Source organism: Euprymna scolopes, chromosome 19 (assembly GCF_053919585.1).
Source record: "Euprymna scolopes isolate OS-2025 chromosome 19, ASM5391958v1, whole genome shotgun sequence".
NCBI lineage: Eukaryota > Metazoa > Mollusca > Cephalopoda > Sepiida > Sepiolidae > Euprymna > Euprymna scolopes.
In genome coordinates this window covers 102136558-102163068 of record NC_136500.1, presented here as the reverse complement: position 1 = coordinate 102163068, position 26511 = coordinate 102136558, and the positions used below count along the sequence as shown (strand labels likewise).

The window sequence follows — 26511 nt, the reverse complement described above, 5'->3', positions numbered from 1 at the left end:
GTTGATGGAACCCCACGCCATGTGCGCGATCTTCGCCCGGCTAGTGAAGTACATCCCACAACTACAGAGAGCGATGAATCATCAGATGATGAGCTGCTAATGAGTGAGGTCACCGAGCAAGAGAGTGGTAGTTGTAGTTTGTCTGATCAGGCAGGATCAGAACCAGAACCAGAACCACACCCAGAACCAGAACCAGAACCTGAATCTGAGAGTGTAAATACCACCCTTCGCAGAAGCCAACGAACTAAGAGGCCACCCCCGGAGTGCACTCTATGTGATCATCAGATCAGGGGGGAGTGTAGTACTTACCAACACAACAAACGCCCTCATGTTTGTGCCTTTTATAGGCATGCACGACAACAAAACTTGGGTTTTTATAAGCGGAAGTCTCGAGGTTGTCAGGAATCTACAGGCGCATGCGCAAGAGAAGGGATTGAGATAGTGGTATAAAAGCAGGTCGAGTGAGAAGGTTGTTGTTGTTGTCATTGGACATTACAGTGACGCGTGCGTTAGCAGGTGATTAAGAGGCGGTTTATTTTTGTGTGTCAAGTCGCGCACCTCGGTGAAGGTCATATAAATCATTCACCTCGGTGAAGGTGAAGGTCATAGGAATACCTTGTAATATCCAACAGGAAGGTATTTTCAGACGGATGTATCTCCTGAGAGTACAAACATGATACATTTTTTTTTATTAGTTTCGTTTAGACAAGGTAAGGGTGATATTGGCCAAACAATGCCGTCTCTATTGAGCCATTCCAAAGAAGAAGAAGAAGAAAGAGAAATATTGTAATGTAGACCTCAAAAGCAATTGTTTAGCTGCTAATCATCCATCATTTATCATACATTATAACTTTTTTGACATTATTATTTTTCTTTTTTCTTTTTACTTTTTAGATATAGCAAACACTAATTCTGAATATAAACAAGTTCCAGAAATGAAGACAAATTTGACAGAAGTTGACCGTTCATTAACAGATTCCATTAATTGTACAAATCATACTGTGGAATTCAAGCAACGAGTAATTGCCTGGGGAGAAGCACACCGTAAGTTAAATCTTGTTTCAGTTGGCAAGAAATGTATATTTCTTCTTTGATTTATAAACATTTATTTTATTTTAAAATTTGTTTTAAAAATAGATTAAAATCGAATAGTAAAATATTATTAGTTTATTTTGTGTGGGGTGGGTGGGGGGTAATTAGCATTTATTGATAGTTTTAAAATAGTTTTAAATTGAATTAATAAATTTAACAAACAAAACAATTGTTAAAATAACTTTTTTGAATATATTTTCCTCAAAGAGGGGTGGCCATAAATAACAAAATGGATACTGACAAATTATAAAATAAGTAAGGTGAGTTTAAATCCTATTGTGTTCACTTATACACTAATCTTGAGGAACAGTTTGGACTTTTAGCATCCCATTTTAATGTGCTTTTTCTAATGTAACACGTGTGATAGTGTACAAAAGAAAATTAACAGTTTGACTCAAATTGATTCAATAATTCTCCAAAACACAGGAATCTTATCAATGGAATAACTTGATACAAACGACTTCAAGTTAATGTTATTTATTTTGCTGAATGCGCAACATGATGCCAACTCAATTTTACCATCTCATGAAGAGAAAAATTTCTTTTTATCTTAATGATAATTCACTTATTGAAAACTTTGCTCATTTACATGAGTGAATTTTTGTCATTGCATAAAAATAACAAGATACTATCTTGTAAGCGAAACACTTCAAAAGTTCAATCCTTGAGTAACATGACCCTCACTCTTTTACCTTGTAGACCCACATAATGGCTGCTATCCCCCTCCTGATCTCCTCATTACACATGATGCAGGGTGATGGTGACTTTTGATTCATATGCTTCTTTGAAGTGGGACATGCACTCCAGTTACTGCTTCTTAATTGCCCAACAAGTTTTTATTTCTGAATCATTTTACTAAGTTTCTGCTTCCGTATCGTCTGAAGTTTCTACTTCCAAATTTGCAGATCCATTACTGGCATTGTCCTGACTGACATACTGACATTGGCATTAAATTCAGTGCCAGATGGCTCATTACTTTTCTCATCATTTTCTCAAGTGGTTGAATATTTCATCTTCAAAGCAGATGGATATCACGTTTGTAATGTGGAATTCCATCAATCAAGACTAATTGTTTGAATTTGGTGGTACATTGACAGCCTCACTTTTTTACATGATTTCCTACATCATATGACCCGTCCATCTTTTTATTGTCAAATGACTGCACAAGGTCAATTCCTTTTACCTGAGCCTGGTATGTGTAGATGGCATTTGCAGGTGTGCTTGCCAGATCCTTCAGGGTAACATTTTATCTGAATGTTACTTCCTCAATGAAGCACTTCTTCCTGGTAGCAATCCTTTTTATGCTGTGGTGGCTTTTTTCTGCGATGCCATTTCCTGACTATAGCAGCTGTAGTTGAACTCCCAATTCATACAAACTGACTTGCTAGCTACAAAAGGCTGGATAAAAATAAACCAAAATCTTATGCTGTGGCTTTCTTTCATAAAAGATGAAGAATAATGCTTGTTGAGTCTTTCCTATAATGGAACAACTTAGCAATCTTTGTATAATTATTCCATCTCGGATTATTATTTTGCTTATATAGAAATTTACAATATAACAATATAAAGAGAAAAGAGTAGATTTTGTTTAAATTGAAATTATATAAAAATAACCCCAAAAGTAAATGAAACATTGAAAGTTGAATTTAAGGGTAATTTCATTATATTTGTTTTCCTTTGTACATAAAAATCATTTGTGATAATAATTCTGAGGCTGTCATCAAAGTTTCAATAATTAACAAAACAAGTGATGAAGACAAACTGAAGACCCAAGTTTGATGAATACATCTCAAAATATGAAAATTTCTCAAATTATTTTTTCTTAACCGCAAATTTTGTGAACAAATCTCATCCACATTGTATTATTTTTCTTTTCAAACCGTGTTTTTAATAGTTTTATTTTCTTTGAAATATTTTTTTATAATTTTATTGTTTTCTTTAAACTATGTTTTTTATAGTTTTATTATTTTCTTCACAAATGTTTTCAATAGTTTTATCATTTTCTTCCAAATATGTTTTTAATAGTTTAATTATTTTTTTCCAAATATGTTTTAATAGTTTATTATTTTCTCCCAAATATGTTTTTAATAGTTTATTATTTACTTTCAAATATGTTTTTAATAGTTTTATTATTTTCTTTCAAATATGTTTTCTATAGTTTTATTATTTTATTCCAAAGATGTTTTAATAGTTTTGTTATTTTCTTTCAAATATGTTTTCAATAGATTTATTATTTTATTTCAAATATCTTTTAATAGTTTTATTATTTCATTTCAAATGTTTTAATATTTTTATTATTTTATTTCAAATATGTTTTTAATAGTTTTATTTTATTTCAAATATGTTTTAATAGTTTTGTTATTATCTTTCAAATATGTTTTAATGGTTTTATAATCTTCTTTCAAACATGTTTTTAATAGTTTGATTTTTTCTTTCAAATATCTTGTTAATAGTTTTATTATTTTCTTTCAAATATGTTTCCTATAGTTTTATTATTTTATTTTAATTATTGTTTTTAATAGTTTTATTATTTTATTTCAAATGTTTTTAATAGTTTTGTTATTTTCTTTCACATATGTTTTAATAGTTTTATTTTTTTCTTTCGCATATGTTTTATTATTTTCTTTCTAATATGTTTTAAATAGTTTTATTATTTTCTTTCAAATATGTTTTAATAGTTTTATTATTTTCTTTCACATATGTTTTAAATAGTTTTATTATTTTCTTTCAAATATGTTTTAAATAGTTTTATTATTTTCTTTCACATATGTTTTAATAGTTTTATTATTTCTTTCACATATGTTTTAATAGTTTTATTATTTTCTTTCGCATATGTTTCAATAGTTTTATTATTTTCTTTCACATATGTTTTAATAGTTTTATTATTTTCTTTCGCATATGTTTCAATAGTTTTATTATTTTCTTTCACATATGTTTTAATAGTTTTATTATTTTCTTTCAAATATGTTTTAAATAGTTTTATTATTTTCTTTCAAATATGTTTTAAATAGCTTTATTATTTTCTTTCTAATATGTTTTAAATAGTTTTATTATTTTCTTTCAAATATGTTTTAAATAGTTTTATTATTTTCTTTCTAATGTTTTAAATAGTTTTATTATTTTCTTTCACATATGTTTTAATAGTTTTATTATTTTCTTTCAAATATGTTTTAAATAGTTTTATTATTTTCTTTCAAATATGTTTTAAATAGTTTTATTATTTTCTTTCAAATATGTTTTAATAGTTTTATTATTTTCTTTCTAATATGTTTTAAATAGTTTTATTATTTTCTTTCAAATATGTGTTTTATAGTTTTATTATTTTCTTTCAAATATGTGTTTTATAGTTTTATTATTTTCTTTCAAATATGTTTTTTTATAGTTTTATTATTATCTTTCAAATATGTTTTTATAGTTTTATTATTATCTTTCAAATATCTATATATATATAAAAATGTAAAGTTGGTTCGTTCTAAACAAATAAAACCATGTTTATACGTTACCAATTTATTTGAAATTTTCAGACAACTCATTTTTAGAGTCGAAGTATGTTTTTATGTTATTAAAATAAATTTACCTAATTAAAATTAAAATATTAAATAAAATAAATATATTTATTTAATCGTTTCTGCGAATCTGTTCCGTTGATAAAACTGAACTTACGGTTCGATTCATTTCACAGCCACGAATTGACGAAAGGTTTCATTTTCTGTTAACTCGATAAGTAAAAATAAAACAAAAAAAAACATATTTCATTTGTTTATCTTCCAAATTTTTTAATTTACACATCTTTTCTTTATTATATAAGGCCAAAAAAAAAAGTTTGTTGCTTGCTTTTGAGTTTTTTTTTTTTTGTTTTTCTATATAAGATTACTCATGCAGAGAGTGATCCGTGCTGAAATAATGTTATTATTTAAAAAGTCATTCTTAACATGGGGAAGTAAGGATGTTTTGTACCTATTCTGTACTTTAACCTTACAATTGAATAAATAAATTAAAAAAAAAAACATCATAAAACGTTATTTAAACGTGGAAATATGATTTAAAAAATAGCGCGGATCGCTCTCTGCATTAGCACCATTTTTATTTATTGCGGACTATTATTCTAATCTTTATTAGTTGTTGTTTCACGAATTTTCGGCCAACTATTCCTCTGGCCTTCATGAAAAGAAGTCCTTTTATAAATGTTCAGTAACTTTTTCCTTTTATTATTCTTAAAGAGTAAAACTTTTCTTATTCATGAAAGGAGTTAAGCCTACGTAAATAAATAAATGTTTGTACACGTGACAAATTATCAATAAATGGTTTAGTTACTTTTTTTAAAAAATGTTTGTAAAAGTGCGAAAAGCGACGTTGTTGTACAAACATTACTCCCATGCTTAATTTCTATACTTATAGGAATTTTTTTTCACTGGATTATTATTGATTGGACACTAATTAAACATATTATTAAAAAAAAAAAATGTAAAAAAGAAATCATTATTTCGACATTTGAAAGTGGTGCTCACTTTTTAGTTACAACGTTCTGATAAATCAGTCACCCATTTTGTAAGCAATAAAAGCGCGGTATATCAAAACCATAGAAAGTAAAAATAATGAGTCTCTACCGCATTTGTAAGGCAGAAATATATTTGTTTCTCAAAGAAAAAAAAATAGAGAGAACAGGACTTTTTTTATTGTTTTCATGAAAATAAAGTTTCGAGATTTTTAATTATTTTTTTTTTTTTACTTATTTAGTCAGTTTGTGTTTTTTTTTTTAAATTGTTTTTGTGAAAGGTGAGTTTTTTTTCAAAACTTTTGTTTTGTTTCTTTTTAATTTTTTTTAAAGTATTATAAATTTCACTAACATGCTGGAGAAATGTTTAATAATTTGGTATTTTTTTAGATTAGGTCCACCTCCACAATTTTCCTTTCAATGACGACATTTATAGGTTTCCGAGTATGCTGAACACGTAAATTGCATTGAAATTTTGCGGAAATAAATAGTTGTATTATGCATTGTATTCTTCGGCGGCCATCTTTTTACGTGCACACGCGCCATAAACAAATACACACACGTAAAAAAGATGGCCGCCAAAGATTACAATGCATAATACAACTTTTTATATCTTGATAACTACTTATTTCTGCAAAATTTCGATGCGATTTTCGTATTCAGCATAGTCGAAAACCATTTCAAGTCGTCATTTAAAAGAAAATTGAGGAGGTGGAGGTGGACCTAATCTAAAAATTTACCAATAATTTTTAATCCCGTACGCCTCCCGATACATTGCTTCGTCAACATGCGACCATTTTATATCTCCCGAAGACACTTCCATATTTAGAAAAAAATAAATAAATAAATAAAATTGACCGATTTACCAGAACGTGGTAACTAAAAAGTGAGTACCCCTTTCAAATGTTGAAATGATTTTTTTTTTTCAATTTTTTTTCATAATCTGGTTAGTGTTCAATCAATAATAATCCAGTGAAAAAATTTCAAAAAACCTATCAGTATAGAAACTCCACCACGTAAGTAAATAAATAAAAAATGTTACGTGCGCATGCGTTAGCCTTGACTAGGGGGGTACTAAGGGAACAACCATTAAATAATTCTGCGAGTCGCCATGGAACTCAACGCCCAAGGAGTACTAAAATAGTTTTCATGATCTGAAGAAATTTTTTTTTTTTCGAAAAGTGGGTGATCACTTTTCCATCTAAATTTAACTTAAAATGAGCACCCACTTTCTGGCCACCTGAGGAAGGGGCATTTATTTTCGTGTTTATTGGCTTAAAGGTTTTTTTGACAAGGCACAAGGTACGCGAATGCATATTTAACAGTTTTCGTTTATGCTCACGCATAGCATAAACAAAGGCTACGTCTGTGAAATGGAAAATAGTCCCAGAGTTCAGGGGTTAATACCATGCAAAAGAAATCAAACAAAAAGACTTTTTAGCCAAGAAACACACAGAAAGAAAAAAAAAGTAGCATCCATTTTTTTTCTATCGAATTCATTTGCTGTTTTTATTGAAAACTATTTTCCCCCGGATTTTTGATATAATTTCCATTAAGGGCTGTGCGTCTCACGTTCGTAAATAACAAAAAATTTTTTGTAGATTTTGGTGTGCTAAAAACGAATCTGCAAACCATTTCCGTCGCAAAAAAATAGTTTTTATGATATGAAGAAATTACTTTTTCGAAAAAGTGGCGATCACTTTTCCATGTAAATTTAACTTAAAATGAGCACCCACTTTCTAGCCACCTGAGAGAGGGGGGATTTTTTCCCATGTTTATTGGCTAAACAGCTTTCGTTTATGCTTACGCATAGCGTAAACGAAGGCTACGGCTGTTAAATGGAAAATAGTCCCAGAGTTCAGGGATTATTACCATGCAAAAGAAATCAAACAAAAAACTTTTTAGCCAAGAAACAGAAAAATGCCCCTCTCTCAGGTGGCCAGAAAGTGGGTGCTCATTCTAAGTTAAATTTAGATTGAAAAGTGATCACCCACTTTTCGAAAAAGTAATTTCATGAATGTCATGAAAACTTTTTTTGCTACGTAAACGGTTTGCAGATTCGTTTTTAGCACACCGAAATCTACAATAAAATATTTCGTTATATATGAACGTGAAACAGGCCTTAAAGTAAAATAATACCGGATTTTTTTGAGCAGATTTGCCGTTTAGTTGTACAAATATCCTCAAACCAGGTAATCACTAAAAGGGATTTTTAAAAGTCGTCACCTGTATCGAGCAAAAGTTTAAAACCACCGATTATATGCCAGCCTACATCATGGTAACATATATTGAGTGAGTTCCTAACAGTATTTTGTATAGTTTTTTAGTTTAAACTCATTTTCCCAAAATTTCCCCAAACTAAACGTGTTCGATACAGTCTGCCGCCATTTGTATTTTTCAGATATACCGATAAACATTGAATGTTTTTGAACCGATTATACATTACATAAAAACACTAAAATCTTATCCAGTTAGGTAGAACACTTACTTTTCTTGCCTTTGATAACATTTATTTGTTATATATTTATTTTTTGACAACTTCTTTGTATCTGTGTTTAGTAATATAAACCCTTTTCATTTAATGTAACGTTTAGTCGGCTCGAAAAACAGTGTTTATTGGTGTATTTGAAAGCTACAAATGGTGGTGCACACTGTTGATTACTTTAAGTTAGAGAAAGTGAGTTAAAACTAAAAAAACTATAAAAAATACTGTCAGAAACCTACCGATTATGCCAGCCTATGTCATGGTAACATATGTTCGGTGAGTTTCAGACACTGTTTTGTATAGTTTTTAGTTTTCAACTTACTTTCCCAAACTTAACGTATTCAACAGAATTCGCGACCATTTCTGTTTTTTGAGCCAATTAAACATTTTACATTACATAAAAACACTAAACAATTATCCAATTAGGTAGAAACGTAAATTACCTTACCTTTGCTTTCATTTGTTTGTTTTTGGACGACTTTTTCGAATCTGTGTATAGTAACCCCCCTCCCCCCACCATCAACCAAATATTAATTACTAACTCACATTTTTTAAAACAACAACAACAAAAAAAAGCATTTAGCGTTTCAACATTTTTGCTACGTTCGGCTTCATCCACTGATTGTTGGTCAAGTCCAAAACATGAATGATTGACAGAAACTCTCGAGGATCCAGATCAAATTCTGCAAGAGTACCATTTTTTTCAGTTTCGCCTTTTTCACTTTTTGCAGTGGATTGCTGTACTAATATAAGAATCATGCATTTTCTCTTTTATTAAATTTTTCCATTACACCAAATAGAGCCACTGCAACGCGTGGCAGGGTACAGCTAGTGTTTTTATAGATTTATTATTTTTTTCAAATATGTTTTTAAAGGTTTTATTATTTTCTTTAAAATATGTTTTTTGTAATTTTATTTTTTCTTTAAAACCACGTCTTTAATAGTTTTATTTTCTTTTAAATATGTTTTTAATAGTTTATTTTTTATTTTTGTTCAAATATGTTTTTTATAGTTTTATTATTCTCTCCCAAATATATTTTTGATAGTCTTATTATTTTCTTTCTGATATATTTTTGTAATTTCATTATGTTCTTTCAAATATATTTTTATAGGTTTATTTTTCTTTCAAGTATGTTTTTTTATAGTTTTATTATTTTATTTCAAATATGTTTTTAATAGTTTTGTTATTTTCTTTCACATATGTTTTAATAGTTTTATTATTTTCTTTCTAATATGTTTTAAATAGTTTTATCATTTTCTTTCAAATATGTTTTCATAGTTTTATTATTTTTTTTCAAATATGTTTTTAAAGGTTTTATTATTTTCTTTAAAATATGTTTTTTGTAATTTTATTTTTTCTTTAAAACCATGTTTTTAATGGTTTTATTATTTTCTTTTTAATAGTTTTTTTTTGTTCAAATATGTTTTTTATAGTTTTATTATTCTCTTCCAAATATATTTTTAATAGTTTTATTTTTTCTTTCAAATATATTTTTAATAGTCTCATTATTTTCTTTCTGATATATTTTTATAGTTTCATGTTCTTTCAAATATATTTTTATAGGTTTATTTTTTCTTTCAAGTATATTTTTTATAGTTTTATTATTTTATTTCAAATGTTTTTTATAGCTTTATTATTTTCTTTTAAATATGTTTTAATAGTTTTATTACTTTCTTTCAAATATATTTTTATAATTTTATTATTGTCTTCCAAAGATGTTTTAATAGTTTATTATTTTCTTTCAAACATGTTTTTAATAGTTTAATTTTTCTCTCTCAAATATGTTGTTAATAGTTTTATTATTTTCTTTCTTTCAATTATGTTTTCTATAGTTTTATTATTTTATTTCGAATATTGTTTTTAATAGTTTTATTATTTTCTTTCTAATATGTCTTTCTAGTTTTGTTATTTTCTTTCTAATATGTTTTAAATATTTTTATTATTTTCTTTCTAATATGTTTTTATAGTTTTATTATTTTCTTTCAAATATGTTTTAATAGTTTTATTATTGTATTTTAAATATGTTTTTGTAGTTTTATTTTTTCTTTAAAACCATGTTTTTAATAGTTTTATTCTTTTCTTTCAAATATGTTTTTAATAGTTTCTTATTTTCGTTCAAATATATTTTTTATAGTTTTATTATTCTCTCCCAAATATATTTTTAATAGTTTTATTTTTTTTTCAAATATCTTTTTAATAGTTTTATTATTTTCTTTCTGATATGTTGTATAGTTTAATTATTTTCTTTCAAATATGTGCTTATAGTTTTATTTTTCTTTCAAGTATGTTTTTTAATGGTTTTATTATTTTCTTTCAAATATGTTTTTTCATAGTTTTATTTTTCTTTCAAATATTTCTTTTTATAGTTTTATTTTTTCTTTTAAGCATGTTATTTATAGTTTCATTTTTTCTTTCAAATATGTTTTTTAATGGTTTTATTATTTTCTTTCAAATATGTTTTTATAGTTTTATTATAATTTTAAATCATATGTTTTTAATATTTTCATTATAATTCACTTTTCAGAATTGCCAGAATCTCAGAAACATTCTATTCCTTCAATCAATATGGAATTTAAAGTTGACTTCCAACAAAAGTTTTCTAATGTCCTCATTATTTATGTGACTATTATAAATCCAGGAAACACAACTAATTGTCATGCATGGGCAGCAAAATTTCCATCAGTAAGTATCACCTCATTCTTGATATTTGTTGGATTGCAATTTTATTAATCGTTTATTTTACTCTTATCTTCCTTTTTTCTTGTTTTATATTTCAGTTTTATTTTTCAGTTATATATTTCAGTTTTATTTTTCATGCTTATTTAGAGGTCCTTTCTCTCTTTTCTTGTATATTTATAATTTATTGGTGCATTTTATTTCTTTCATTTAATTTATTGATGCATTTTATTTCTTTCATTGGTCATTTCCCAAAAATATATTTTATTTTTTTATTAAAAGCTAGAACTTTTTCTCATTTCTCTTCAGAGAAATAATAAAAAGTTTCAGCATTTTTAACATATCCATTTCTTTTCTCCTATTGCCATCCCTAAATTTGGCAAAGCAAAACATACTGTTAAAATTGGAGCCTAAGCTTACCTCACCCATGATATTTTATTACAGACATGCGAATGTTTGAGCATTGCTCTATCCCCTAATCTGAGTTATCAAACCAAAATCCTTTCACTCCTGTGTGAATCCAATTCTAAAACTTTTCTAGTTGGATTTGCAATGTCTGAACTGAAAAAGAGATTGAGATTTACCAATACTTTTTATCAGAATCATATTCTCATCAGGAAAAAGGAAATGAGAAATGTTGATAGTTACAAAGTTCTGAACCCTGCCTGTGTTAAGAGTTGGATTTACTATGATATAACTCATTCGTATCACAGCCTTGTTTGCAGGCCATGTCAGAGGTCAGATGCGATAGTTATAGAGTTTGTATTAGCGTTTTAGTCACTGAGTCACCAAGACTCAAATAGTTTACAAAAAAAAATTTGGAAGTCACCTTTCATTCACATTCACAAGTTGCAAATAGGTCATGAACGTAAAAAAAAACTTAGAGCCAGGATTTATCTCTGGCTGAGTCCAAGGGTATCGACTGCACCTCAGTCATATACAAGAACAACATTCTTCTCAATTTTCAACATGCTGCATTCTTGTGAAGGAAGAATTCCACTGAAATAAATGGCAATCACATTCCAATTCAGAGCAAGAAAAACAATGATAAGGTGTGAGTTCAATCTACAAGCATATATTCAGCAAAATCAAAATAAATGTACAAGAAAAGGAAAATCATGCAAACAAATGTATCCAGCGACACAGGATTTGTCCATACGCATTGCAATTTTTCTTTTTAATCAGCATTATAATTTTTCTTTTTAATCAGCATTGCAATTTCTTTTTTTCACTTAGCAGTATTTTTCTTTTTTTTCACTTATCAGTAGTTTTCTTTTTTTTCACTTAGCAGTAGTTTTTTTTTCACTTAGCAGTAATTTTTTTTCACTTAGCAGTATTTTTTTTCTTTTACTTATCAGTAGTTTTCTTTTTTTCACTTATCAGTAGTATAAGTAGTTTTCTATTTTTTTTCACTTAGTATTAGTTTTCTATTTTTTTTTTCACTTAGTATTAGTTTTCTTTTTTTTTCACTTAGTATTAGTTTTCTTTTTTTTTCACTTAGTATTAGTTTTTTTTTTTCACTTAGTATTAGTTTTCTTTTTTTCCACTTAGTATTAGTTTTCTATTTTTTTTTCACTTAGTATTAGTTTTCTATTTTTTTCACTTAGTATTAGTTTTCTTTTTTTTTCACTTAGTATTAGTTTTCTTTTTTTTTCACTTAGTATTAGTTTTCTTTTTTTTTCACTTAGTATTAGTTTTCTTTTTTTTCACTTAGTATTAGTTTTCTTTTTTTTCACTTAGTATTAGTTTTCTATTTTTTTTTTTCACTTAGTATTAGTTTTCTATTTTTTTTTCACTTAGTAGTTTTCTTTTTTTTCACTTAGTATTAGTTTTCTTTTTTTTTCACTTAGTATTAGTTTTCTATTTTTTTTCACTTAGTATTAGTTTTCTATTTTTTTTTCACTTAGTAGTTTTCTTTTTTTTTCACTTAGTATTAGTTTTCTTTTTTTTCACTTAGTATTAGTTTTCTTTTTTTTCCACTTAGTATTAGTTTTCTTTTTTTTTCACTTAGTATTAGTTTTCTTTTTTTTTCACTTAGTATTAGTTTTCTTTTTTTTTCACTTAGTATTAGTTTTCTTTTTTTTCACTTAGTATTAGTTTTCTTTTTTTCACTTAGTATTAGTTTTCTATTTTTTTTTTCACTTAGTATTAGTTTTCTATTTTTTTTTCACTTAGTAGTTTTCTTTTTTTTCACTTAGTATTAGTTTTCTATTCTTTTTCACTTAGTATTAGTTTTCTTTTTTTTTCACTTAGTATTAGTTTTCTTTTTTTTCACTTAGTATTAGTTTTCTTTTTTTTCACTTAGTATTAGTTTTCTTTTTTTTTCACTTCGTAGTAGTTTTTTATTTTTTTTCACTTAGTATTAGTTTTCTTTTTTTTTACTTAGTAGTAGTTGTCTATTTTTTTTTCACTTAGTAGTAGTTTTCTTTTTTTTTTCACTTAGTATTAGTTTTCTTTTTTTTTCACTCAGTAGTAGTTTTCTATTTTTTTTCACTTAGTAGTAGTTTTCTTTTTTTTCACTTAGTAGTAGTTTTCTTTTTTTTTCACTTAGTATTAGTTTTCTTTTTTTTTCACTTAGTAGTAGTTTTCTTTTTTTTCACTCAGTAGTAGTTTTCTTTTTTTTTTTCACTTAGTAGTAGTTTTCTATTTTTTTGTTTCACTTAGTATTAGTTTTCTTTTTTTCCTCCTCAGCAGCATTTTGTTTTTTTTTTCACTTCGCAGTAGTTTTCTTTTTTTGTCACTTTGCAGTATTTTTTTTTTACTTATTCGCAGTATTTTTCTTTTTTCCACTTCGCAGTATTTTTTTTTTTACTTAGCAGTAGATTTCTTTTTTCCACTTCGCAGTATTTTTTTTTACTTAGCAGTAGTTTTCTTTTTTCCACTTTGCAGTATTTTTTTTTACTTAGCAGTAGTTTTCTTTTTTCCACTTTGCAGTATTTTTTTTTACTTAGCAGTAGTTTTCTTTTTTCCACTTCGCAGTATTTTTTTTCACTTAGTAGTAGTTTTTTTTTTTCCACTTCGCAGTATTTTTTTTTTACTTAGCAGTAGTTTTCTTTTTTCCACTTAGCAGAAGTTTTTGTTTTTTTACATATCAATAGTTTTCTTTTTTGTCACTTAACAGTAGTTCTCTTTTTTTCACTTTGCAGTAGGTTTTTTTCACTTAGCAGTAGTTTTCTTTTTTTTCACTTAGCAGTATTTTTATTTTTTTACTGATTTTCTTTTTTTTTTAATTTGTAGTTTTCATTTTTTTTTCGCTTAGCAGTGGTTTTATTTTTTTAACTTAGCTGCAGTTTTCTATTTTTTTAACTTAGCAACAGTTTTCTTTTTTTACTTAGTAGTGTTCTTAGTTTTCATTTCGCAGTCGGTTTCTTTTTCTTTCACTTTCCAGTAGTGTTCTTTTTTTTCACTTAGCAACAGTTTTCTGTTTTTCTCTTAGTGGCACTTTTCTTTTTTTTTTCACTTAGCACTAGTTTACTTTCTTTTGTCACTCGACAGTACTTTTTCTTACTTAGCAGTAATTTTCTTTTTTTCACTTAGAAGTAGTTTTCTTTTCTTTTAAATAACAGTAGTTTTTTTTTCACTCAGTAGTTTTCTTTTTTTCACTTACCAGCAGTCTTTTTCACTTAGTAGTAGTTTTCTTTTTTTTTACTTAGCAGTAGTTTTCTTTTTTTCACTCAGCAGTAGTTTTCTTTTTTTTACTCAGCAATAGTTTTTTTTCTTATTTTTCTCTTAGCAGTAGTTTCTTTTTTTTTTCCTTAGCACTAGTTTTCTTTTTTTCACTTATCAGTAGTTTTCTTTTTTTACTCAGCAGTAGTTTTCTATTTTTTCACTTAGCAGTCGTTTTCTTTTTTTCGCTTATTAGTAGTTTCTTTTTTTTACTCTTACGCAGTAGTTTTCTATTTTTTCACTTAGCAGTAGTTTTTTTTTTACTTAGCACTAGTTTTTTTTCACTTAGAAGTATTTTTTTTACTTAGTAGTAGTTTTCTTTTTTTACTCAGCAGTGTTTGCTTTTTTCACTTAGCAGTATTTTTCTTTCTTTTTTTTTCTTATCAGTAGATTTTTTTTTCAATTAGCATTAGTTTTCGTTTTTTTTTTCACTTAGTAGTAGTTTTCTTGTTTTATCGGCGCACACTTTTTTTCACTTACCAGTACTTTCCTTTTCTTTTTTTACTCGGCAGTAGTTTTCTTTTTTCACTTAGCAGTATTTTTCTCTTTTTTTACTTAGCAGAACTTTTCCTTTTTGGACTTAGCAGTAGTTTGCTTCTTTTTTTACTTAGCAGTAGTTTGCTTCTTGTTTTTTTTTTCTTTTAGTAGTAGTTTGTTTTTTTTTACTTAGCAGTAGTTTTCTTTTTTTATTTAGCAGTAGTTTTCTTTTTTTTTTCATTTTACAGTAGTTTCCATTTTTTCACTTAGTGGTAGTGGTCTTTTTTTCACATAGCAGCAGTTTTTTTTCACTTGGCAGTAGTTTTCTGTTTTGTCACATATCAGTATTTTATTTTTTACTTAGCAGTAGTTTTCTTTTCTTTTTTTTTTCAATTAGCAGTAGGTTTCTTTTTCTTTCACTTTCCAATAGTCTTCTTTTTTTTCACTTAGCAACAGTTTTGTTTTTCACTTAGTAGCACTTTTCTGATTTTCTCTCACTCAGGAGTTTTCTTTTTTTCACTTAACAGCAGTTTTTTTTTTTCACTTAGTAGTAGATTTCTTTTTTTTTTTCACTTAGCGGTAGTTTTCTTTTTTTACTTAGGAATAGTTTTCTTTTATTGACTTAGCAGTAGTTTTCTTTGTTTTACTAAGCAGTAGTTTCCTCTTTTCACTTAGCAGTAGCGTTCTTTCTTTTTAATCATCTGTAATTTTCTGTTTATAACTTAGCAGTAGTTTTCTTTTTTTACTCAGCAGTAGTTTTCTATTTTTTCACTTAGTAGTTCGTTTTTTTTTTTACTTAGCACTAGTATTTTTTTCATTGAGGAGTATTTTTATTTTTACTTAGCAGTAGTTTTCTTTTTTTACTCGACAGTAATTTTCTTTTTTGACTTAGCAGTATTTATCTGTTTTTTTCTTATCAGTAGATTTTTTTCAATTAGCAGTAGTTTTCTTTTTTTCACTTAGTAGTAGTTTTCATTTTTTTAATATAACAGTTTTTTTAACTCAGTAGTTTTCTTTCTTTCACTTAGTAGTAGTTTTCATTTTTTTTAATATAACAGTTTTTTTTTAACTCAGTAGTTTTCTTTCTTTCACTTAGTAGCAGTTTTTTTTTCACTTAGTAGTAGTTTTCTTTTTTCACTTAGCAGTAGTTTTCTTGTTTTTTTACTTAGGAATAGTTTTCTTTTTTTTTACTTAGGAATAGTTTTCTTTTTTTTTACTTAGGAATAGTTTTCTTTTTTTTTACTTAGGAATAGTTTTCTTTTATTGACTTAGCAGTAGTTTTCTTTTTTTATTAAGCAGTAGTTTCCTTTCTTTCACTTAGCAGTAGTTTTCTTTTCTTTTTTTTGCTGAGCAGTAGTTTTCTTTTCTTTTTTTTGCTTAGCAGTAGTTTTCTTTTTTCTTCACTTAGCAGTAGTTTTCTTCTTTTTTATTTAGCAGTAGTGATCTTTTTCTTTCACTTAGCAGTAGTTTTCTTTTTTTCCCTTAGCAGTAATTTTCTTTTTTTTTACTCAGTAGTAGTTTTCTTTTTCTTTCACTTAGCGGTAGTTTTCTTTAACTTGGCAGTAGTTTTCTTTTTCTTCACTTAGTAGTAATTTTCATTTTTTTTCACCTAGCAATAGTTTTCTTTCTTTTTCACTTAGCAGAAATTTTCTTTCTTTTTTTTTTTGCTTAGCAGTAGTAATCTTTTTCTTTCACTTAGCAGTATTTTTTTTTTCACTTAGCAGAAGTTTTCTTTTTCTTCACTTAGCAGTCATTTTCTTTTTTTTTCACTTAGTAGTAGTTTTCTTTTTCTTTTACTTAGCAGTAGGTGTCTTTTTTCACTTATCAGTAGTTTTCTTTTTCTTTCACCTAGCAGTAGTTTTTCTTTCACTTAGCAGTAATTTCCTTTTTTTCCTTCGCAGTAGTTTTCCTTTTCGTTTTTCACTTATCGTTCGGTTTCTTTTTTTTTATTTAGCAGTAGTTTTCTTTTTCTTTTACCTTGCAGTAGTTTTCTTTTTCTTTTACTTTGTAGTAGTTTTCTTTTTCTTTTACTTAGCAGTAGGTTTCTTTTTCTTTCACTTAGCAGTAGTTTTTCTTTCACTTAGCCGTAGTTTTTCTTTCACTTAGCAGTAGTTTTCTTTTTCTTTTACTTAGCAGTAGGTTTCTTTTTCTTTCACTTAGCAGTAGTTTTTCTTTCACTTAGCCGTAGTTTTTCTTTCACTTAGCAGTAGTTTTCTTTTTTTTTCACTTAGCAGTAGTTTTCTTTTTCTTTCACGTAGCAGTAGTTTTATTTTTTTTTTCACTTAGCAGTAACTTTATTTTTTTCACTTAACTGTAGTTTTCATTTTCTTCACTTAGCAGTAGTTTTTTTTATAGTCATTTAGCAGTAGTTTTGTTTTTCTTTCACTTAGCAGTAGGTTTATTTATTTTTTCACTTAGCAGTAGCCTTCTTCTTCTTCTTTTATTTAGCAGTAGGTTTCTTTTTCTTTTACTTAGCAGTGATTTCTGTTTCTTTCACTTATCAGTAGTTTTTCTTTCACTTATCAGTAGTTTTTCTTTCACTTAGCAGTAATTTCCTTTTTCTCCTTAGCAGTACTTTTCTTTTTCTTTCACTTACCAGTAGGTTCCTTTTTTTTATTTAGCAGTAGCTTTCTTTTTCTTTCACTTAGCAGTAGTTTTCTTTTTCTTTCCCTTAGCAGTAGTTTTTCTTTCCCTTAGCAGTAGTTTTTCTTTCACTTGGCAGTATTTTTCTTTTTCTTTTCTTAGCAGTAGTTTTCTTCTTCTTTTACTTTGCAGTAGGTTTCTTTTTCCTTTCACTTAGCAGTAGGTTTCTTTTTTCTTTTTCTTTTACTTAGCAGTAGTTTTCTTTTTTTTTTCACTTAGCAGTAGTTTTCTTTTTTTTTCACTTAGTAGTAGTTGTCTTTTTTTTTTTTCACTTAGCAGTAGGTTTCTTTTTTTTTATTTAGCAGTAGTTTTGTTTTTTTTACTTTGCAGTAGTTTTCTTTTTCTTTTACTTAGCAGTAGTTTTCTCTTTCTTTAAATTAGCAGTCGTTTTTCTTTCATTTAGCAGTAGTTTTCTTTTTTTTCACTTAACAGTAATTTTATTTTTTTTCACTTAGCAGTAGTTTTCTTTTTCTTCACTTACCAGTATTTTTATTTTTTTTTTTTTCATTTAGAATTATTTTTTCTTCCACTTGACAGTACTTTTCTTTTTTTTACTTAGCGGTAGTTTTCTTGTTCTTTCACTTTGCAGTAGTTTTCTTTTTCTTTCACTTAGCAGTAGGTTTCTTTTTTTTTACTTAGCAGTAGGTTTCTTTTTTTTTACTTAGCAGTAGTTTTCATTTCCTTTTACTTAGCAGTAGTTTTCTTTTTCTTTTACTTAGCAGTAGTTTTCTTTTTCTTTTACTTAGCAGTAGTTTTCATTTTCTTTTACTTAGCAGTAGTTTTCTTTTTCTTTCACTTAGCAGTAGTTTTCTTTTTTCTTTCACTTAGCAGTAGTTTTCTTTTTCTTTCACTTAGCAGTAGTTTTTCTTTCACTTAGTGGTAGTTTTCTTCTTTTTTTTTCACTTAGTAGTAGTTTTCTTCTTTTTTTCACTTAGTAGTAGTTTTCTTCTTTTTTTCACTTAGCAGTAGTTTTCTTTTTTTTTTTACTTAGCTGTACTTTTTATTTTCTTTCGCTTATCAGTAGTTTTCTTTTTCTTTCACTTAGCAGTAGGTGTCTTTTTTCACTCATCAGTAGTTTTCTTTTTCTCTCACTTATCGGTAGTTTTTCTTTTACTTAGCAGTAATTTCCTTTTTTTTCCTTAGCAGTAGTTTTCTTTTTCTTTCACTTAGCAGTAGTTTTCTTTTTTTTTTCACTTAGCAGTAGGTTTCTTTTTTTTTTTAGCAGTAGTGTTCCTTTTTTTTTTTTACTTTGCAGTAGTTTTCTTTTTCTTTAACTTTGCAGTAGTTTTCTTTTTCTTTTACTTAGCAGTAGTTTTCTATTTCTTTCACTTAGCAGTAGTTTTTCTTTCACTTAGCAGTAGTTTTCTTTTTCTTTCACTAAGCAGTAGTTTTTCTTTCACTTAGCAGTATTTTTCTTTTTTTTCAGGTAACAGTAATTTTTTGTTTCACTTAGCAGTAGTTTTCTTTTTCTTCACTTAGCAGTAATTTTCTTTTTTATTCACTTAGCAATAGTTTTGTTTTTCTTTCACTTAGCAATTGGTTTATTTTTTTTATCACTTAGCAGTAGTTTTCTTTTTCTTTTACTTAGCAGTAGTTTTCTGTTTCTTTCAGTTATCAGTAGTTTTTCTTTCACTTAGCAGTAATTTCCTTTTTTTCCTTAGCAGTAGTTTTCTTTTTTTTTCACTTAGCAGTAGGTTTCTTTTTTTTATTTTGCAGTAGTTTTCTTTTTCTTTTACTTAGCAGTAGTTTTCTTTTTCTTTTACTTAGCAGTAGCTTAATTTTTCTTTCACTTAGTGTAATGTGCATCCAGGAGACAAGCGCCCGCGTGTTTGTGTGTTGTGTGGGTGTGTAAGAGAGATGGACGAAAAGGAAAGACTTACCTCGGGGCCGGCTCGGCGTTGCCGACCGAAAATAATGAAAGAAAGATCAAGATGGCGGTCGCCATCTTTTGTAAAGGATGATATCTCGCAAAGTCACATGAATTCTCACAATATGCAAATTTAGCCGGCCTGCAACGGCCATAAAAGCGGGTGATTGGAAGACGTTGGGAGAGCGATGATTGACTATGTCGGGAATCGTGTTGCTGTTGCTTCTCGTGCCGTGTGGGTGTGAGCATATCTTACCGTTGTTGGGACCGTTCTGAGTAACCGATTGTTGGGTCCGTTCTGAGTAACCGTTCGCGTCCGTCTAGGTACCTTGCTAGTTGGATTCCGTGCAGAACCGGTGTTTACTGGTTATTGAATGGCTTTACATTGCTGCAACATTACAGAGGGCGCAGTACTTTCAAAGGATTTTCCTTATACATCTACAGAGGGCACAGTAATTTTAAAGGACGTTCCTTACACATTTTCTACAAGCTATTTCGGCTATTTGCCCTCTAGGACTATGACCGAGTCGAAATTCGACTTAAAGCTCATACCCGAGTTTGACGGGTCCACGTCCATTGTCGACTGGGTTGAAAGGGTCGAGCTGACGTGCGACCTTTGTGAGGTGAAAAGGGTACACACTGTGATTCCCCTGAGATTGGCTGGGGGGTGCCTTTAGTGTGTATCAGCAACTCAGTGCTGCCGAAAAGGGAGATGTCACCGCAATTAAAGCCGCGCTGTACAAGGCATTCGCCATGGATCCTTGTACGGCCTATGAAAAATTTGCTTCCCGAAAACTTCTACCGGAGGAAAGCGTGGACGTTTTCTTCGCGGAGTTAAAGAAACTCGCAGTCCTATTCAGTGGAGGGGTGTCGGAGCAGACGCTCGCGTACGCGTTTGTGGATGGCCTTCCCACTCGGGTGAAGCAGCTATTGAGAGCCTCAACCAGCGTTTCAACAGCGCCCATGGAACACTTGATGGAACGTGCTCGAGCCATCATCAAAGATGAGGAGGACCTGGGGGAACCAGTTGTGATGGCGACACAGACAGGCCAGATTGGCGCTCGGGAGCTTCCGAATCAGAACCCTGCAAGCAATGGGAAATGTTTTCGCTGCGGCCGACGCGGACATTTTGCAAGGAATTGCACCAACAGGGGGTGTGTGCGCTGTTTTAATTGTGGCGGTTTGGGGCATCTAGCCCAAAGCTGTGCGGGAAACGTATTAGGGGAGAGGATGTCAGCGCCGCCCTGCTCCCTGAGCAAAATTTGAACAAGGCGCAACCAGTGATGACCGTCTACGTAAACAGGATACCCTGCTCAACACTTCTCGACTCAGGCTGTTTGCATACTATAGTGAGCGCCAGGCTGTGTCCAAGTTGGACTAAGAGAAAGATCAAAGTCACCACGATAGGAGGTGAGACCCCGACATGCTGTGGAGCTGGAACTGTCGAGGTCTACATGGACACCGGTGCAGCCACTAAGATCAATGTGCTCGTGACCCAAGGAAATCTCCTGGGGTTTGACTTGTTGCTCGGATACGATGCCATCAAGGCGCTGGGGGGAGTCGCAATTCATCGGGATGGAAAAGTGCGATTCTTGGAGGCCCCAGTGTGTGCAGTGCTCCACATCGATCGGCCGGATTTTACAGTGGACTACGACTCTCGCAAGAGGGCCTGGATTGAATTTTGGTCATGGACCGAGAGAAGGGCACCGACTAAACTCAAGAATGGGGTTGCAGAGTACCTTATACCCAGTGAGGCCCGAACAGAATACGAAAGGGAACTAAAGGCGTGGATCCAAGATGGCCGGTTAATCCCCTACCCTGAGGACAAGCTTGGGCCTCCCAAGGGTCTAATACCCTTGATGGCAGTAGTCCAGCATAACAAGTCAAAAGTACGGCCGGTGCTGGACTATAGGGAGCTTAACAAGCATATTGAAGCCTACACTGCCGATGCTGACGTATGCGCCAGCAAGTTGAGGGAATGGCGTCAGAAAGGCACTAATGTCTCGATATTGGATTTGCGAAAAGCCTATTTACAGGTGCGAGTTGATGAGATGTTGTGGCCGTTCCAGGGGCAGAGGTACTGCCTTACACGCCTCGGCTTTGGCCTAAATGTGGCACCACAGATTATGAAGACTATTGTCAACACAGTATTGTCCCAAGAAAAGCCCATGAGGGACTCAACGTCAGCTTACATTGATGACGTATACGTCAATGAAGATGTACAGTCTGCGTCGTGTGTCAAAGAAAAGTTGGCTCAGTTTGGTCTGGAATGTAAGAATCCCGAACATTTGAGGGAAGGAGCACGTGTATTGGGATTGGATGTTTATGAGGAAGATGGCACCCTACAATGGAGGCGTGGCAGCGAAGTTCCAAGCATCCCCAACATCGTTACAAGGCGGACCGTTTTTTCTTGGTGTGGAAAACTTGTTGGTCACCTACTGGCCAGTGGCTGGCTCTGCGCAGCTGTTGGTGTAATTAAACGCAGAGCAAATTTAACAACCACGGGTTGGGATGACATATCCGATGATGTCCTACTAACTCTGATGATTAAAGAGACACTGGAGAGAGTGAACAAGAAGGACCCTGCCTGTGGGCGGTGGTGTGTTAACGGAGACAACGTAGGTGTGTGGGTTGATGCCAGTTCTTTGGCGTTGGGAGTATCGTTGGAGCAAGGAGGAAACGTGTTCAAAGATGCATGTTGGCTGCGGCCCGTAACAGATTGTCAGCATATCAACCTGGCAGAGCTGGACGCCGTTGTAAAGGGGATAAATCTGGCCCTGCAGTGGCAGTCTAAGAAGTTGACCTTGTACACAGATTCTCTCTGTGTCTACCACTGGGTGTCTGACACACTTTCAGGACGGACACGAATCCGTACCAAGGCAGCAAGCGAAATGGTAATACGAAGAAGGCTAGACACGCTAAAAAACCTGGTATCTGAGTATGGGCTATCACTGAGCATCACTCTGGTGCCATCACATTGTAATCGTGCTGACCAACTACCCGAGTACCTCACAAATGGTATGAAGCTGGGAATGGAGATTACTGCTCGATCTTGTGCAGTTGCAATCGACCCATGTCAAATACAAAAAATTCATGCACAGAGCGGACATCCGGGTATCAAGAGGACCCTTTATTTTGTGAGGCGCGTATACCCAGCAGTGACCAAGATGGATGTCAGACAGATCATCAGAAATTGTGAGGCTTACCAGTCTATTGATCCGGCACCAGAACGATGGCAGAAGGGTCGATTGGAAGTTGAGGGTGTGTGGCAGCGGCTGGCCATGGATATCACCCATTACAGTGGCAAGCCCTTTCTAACTCTCATTGATTGTGGGCCTACGAGATTTGCGGTGTGGCGGCAGATGACCAGACAGGATTCGGCAAATGTTGTTCGCCACCTATCATCCATTTTTTCTGAGCGAGGTGCGCCGGAAGAGCTCCTGACTGACAATGATGCAGCGTTTTGTAGCCAGCAAGTCCGGCAGTTGTAAGATGAGTGGGGCGTCCGACTACGGTTGCGATGTGCGCATGTGCCATCAGGAAATGGCATTGCTGAAAGAAGCCATCGCAGCATCAAAAGAATTGCTGCCAGGAAGCGATGTACTATTACGGAAGCCACATATTGGTATAACATTACGCCAAAGGACGGGACGTCTCCTTCAACCGCACCTGCGAATGCTATTTACACATACCGAGTCGGAGTGAAGGGAATCAACACTACGCAGCCAGCCGACAAGGGAACATGTAACAGATATGAAGTGGGAGATCCAGTGTGGGTGCGGCCCCCAGGAAATCGGTGCACCGACGAGTTTAAGCAAGAACAAATATCCGGAGTAATTAGCCAGCAGTCTGTGTTGGTCGATGGAACCCCATGACATGTGCGAGATCTTCGCCCAGCTACCGAGGCGCGTCACACAACTACAGAAGAAAGCAGTGAAGCGTCCAGTGATGAGCTGCCGATACACGGATTCAGTGAGCCCCCTCCCCTCCAGAGACTGACAGTGATACTTCGTCTGATGAGGCGGAATCAGATCCAGAGCCCAAATCTGAACCAGTGAATGTACCTCTTCACAGAAGCACACGCACTAAAGGGCCCCCCCCCCCAATGCTCCCTATGTGATCATCAGATCAGGGGGGAGTGTAATGTGCATCCAGGAGACAAGCGCCCGCGTGTTTGTGTGTTGTGTGGGTGCGTAAGAGAGACGGACGAAAAGGAAAGACTTACCTCGGGGCCGGCTTGGCGTCGCCGACCGAAAATAGAGAAAGAAAGATCAAGATGGTGGCCGCCGTCTTTTGTAAAGGATGATATCTCGCAAAGTCACATGAATTCTCACAATATGCAAATTTAGCCGGCCTGCAACGGCCATAAAAGCGGGTGATTGAAAGACGTTGGGAGAGCGATGATTGACTTGGTCGGGAATCGTGTTGCTGTTGCTTCTCGTGCCGTGTGGGTGTGAGCATATCTTACCGTTGTTGGGACCGTTCTGAGTAACCGATTGTTGGGTCCATTCTGAGTAACCGTTTGCGTCCGTCTAAGTACCTTGCTAGTTGGATTCCGTGCAGAACCGGTGTTTACTGGTTATTGAATTGCTTTATGTTGCTGCAACATTACACATCTACAGAGGGCGCAGTACTTTTAAAGGATTTTTCTTATACATCTACAGAGGGCGCAGTAATTTTAAAGGACTTTCCCTACAAATTTTCTAACTTAGCAGTAGTTTTTCTTTCACTTGGCAGTAGTTTTCTTTTTTTTTTTCACTTAGCAGTAGTTTTCTTTTTTTTTTTCATTAGCAGTAGTTTTCTTTTTCTTTCACTTAGCAGTAGTTTTCTTTTTCTTTCGCTTGCAGTAGGTTTCTTTTTCTTTCACTTAGCAGTAGTTTTTCTTTCACTTGGCAGTAATTTTCTTTTTTGTTTTCATTTAGCAGTAGTTTTTCTTTCACTTGGCAGTAGTTTTCTTTTTTTTTCTTTCACTTGGCAGTAGTTTTCTTTTTCTTAGCAGTAATTTTCTTTTTCTTTCACTTAGCAGTACTTTTTTTCACTTAGCAGTAGTTTTCTTTTTCTTTCACCTAGCAGTAGTTTGCTTTTCTTTTTACTTAGCAGTAGTTTTTTTTTCTGTTACTTTGCAGTAGTTTTATTTTTCTTTCACTGAGCAGTAGTTCTCTTTTTTTTTCCTCAGCAGTAGTTTTCTTTTTCTTTCACTTAGCAGTAGTTTTCTTTTTCTTTCACTTAGCAGTAGTTTTCTTTTCTTTTTTTTTTTTACTGTGCAGGAGTTTTCTTTTTCTTTCACTTAGCCGTAGTTTTTCTTTCACTTGGCAGTAGTTTTCTGTTTTTTTCATTTAGCAGTAGTTTTCTTTTTCTTTCACTTAGCAGTAGTTTTCTTTTTTGTTTTTCACTTAGCAGTAGGTTTTTTTTTTATTTAGCAGTAGTGTTCTTTTTCTTTTACTTTGCAGACTTAGCAGTAATTTTCTTTTTCTTTCACTTAGCAGTAGTTTTTCTTTCACTTAGCAGTAGTTTTCTTTTTCTTTCACTTAGCTGTAGTTTTTCTTTCACTTAGCAATAGGTTTTTTTTCACTTAGCAGTAGTTTTGTTTTTCTTTCACTTAGCGATAGGTTTTTTTTACTTAGCTGTAGTTTTCTTTTTCTTTTACTTAGCAGTAGTTTTCTGTTTCTTTCAGTTATCAGTAGTTTTTCTTTCAATTAGCATTAATTTCCTTTTTTTTCCTTAGCAGTAGGTTTCTTTTTTTTATTTAGCAGTAGTTTTCTTTTTCTTTTACTTTGCAGTAGTTTTCTGTTTCTTCCACTTAGCAGTAGTGTTTGTTTCGCTTGGCAGTAGTTTTCTTTTTTTTTTTTTCACTTAGCAGTAGTTTTCTTTTTCTTTCACTTAGCAGTAGTTTTCTTTTTTTCTTTCACTTGGCAGTAGTTTTTTTTTTTTTACTTAGCAGTAGTATTTTTTCACTTAGCAGTAGTTTTCTTTTCTTTTTTTTTTCACTTAGTAGTAGTTTTCTTTTTCTTTCACTTAGTAGTAGTTTTCTTTTTCTTTTTCTTTCACTTAGTGGTACTTTTTTTCACTTAGCAGTAGTTTTCTTTTTCTTTCACCTAGCAGTAGTTTGCTTTTGTTTTTTACTCATCAGTAGTTTTCTTTTTCTTTCACTTAGCAGTAGTTTCCTTTTTCTTTCACTAAGCAGTAGTTTTCTTCTTTTTTTTCACTTAGCAGTAGGTTTCTTTTTTTTATTTAGCAGTAGTTTTCTTTTTCTTTTACTTTGCAGTGGTTTTCTTTTTCTATTACTTAGCAGTAGTTTTCACTTTATTTCACTTAGCGGTAGTTTTTCTTTCACTTAGCAGTAGTTTTCTTTTTCTTTCACTTAGCAGTAGTTTTTCTTTCACTTAGCAGTAGTTTTCTTTTTTATTCACTTAGCAATAGTGTTCTTTTTCTTTTACTTAGCAGTAGTTTTCTTTTTCTTTCACTAAGCAGTAGTTTTTCTTTCACTTAGCAGTAATTTCCTTTTTTTCCTTAGCAGTAGTTTTCTTTTACTTTCACGTAGCAGTAGGTTTCTTCTTTTTTATATAGCAGGAGTTTCTTTTTCTTTCACTTAGCAGTAGGTTTCTTTTTCTTTCACTTAGCAGTAGTTTTCTTTTTTTTTTACTTAGCAGTAGTTTTTCTTTCACTTGGCAATAGTTTTCTTTTTTTTTTTTCACTTAGCAGTAGTTTCTTTCACTTATCATTAGTTTTCTTTTTCTTTCACTTAGCAGTAGTTTTCTTTTTCTTTCACCTAGCAGTAGTTTGATTTTTTTTACTCATCAGTAGTTTTATTTTTATTTCACTTAGCAGTAGTTTTCTTTTTCTTTCACTTAGCAGTAGTTTTCTTTTTCTTTCACTTAGCAGTAGTTTTCTTTTTCTTTCACCTAGCAGTAGTTTGATTTTTTTTACTCATCAGTAGTTTTATTTTTATTTCACTTAGCAGTAGTTCTCTTTTTCTTTCACTTAGCAGTAGTTTTCTTTTTCTTTCACTTAGCAGTAGTTTTCTTTTTCTTTCACCTAGCAGTAGTTTGATTTTTTTTACTCATCAGTAGTTCTCTTTTTCTTTCACTTAGCAGTAGTTCTCTTTTTCT

General features: G+C 31.3%; 1 protein-coding gene across 6 annotated transcripts in view; it reads left to right on the top strand.

The window, feature by feature from the left end:
• The window catches only part of LOC145239861 (mucosa-associated lymphoid tissue lymphoma translocation protein 1-like), a 754570-nt gene that overhangs the window by 625703 nt on the left and 102356 nt on the right, over positions 1 to 26511 (top strand). For all 6 annotated transcript variants that reach the window (XM_080103424.1, XM_080103426.1, XM_080103427.1 and 3 more), the window contains exons 13-14: positions 895 to 1044; positions 10598 to 10755. In XM_080103424.1, coding sequence (XP_079959550.1) covers positions 895 to 1044; positions 10598 to 10755 — 308 coding nt within the window. The remainder of the gene's footprint in view (positions 1 to 894; positions 1045 to 10597; positions 10756 to 26511) is intronic.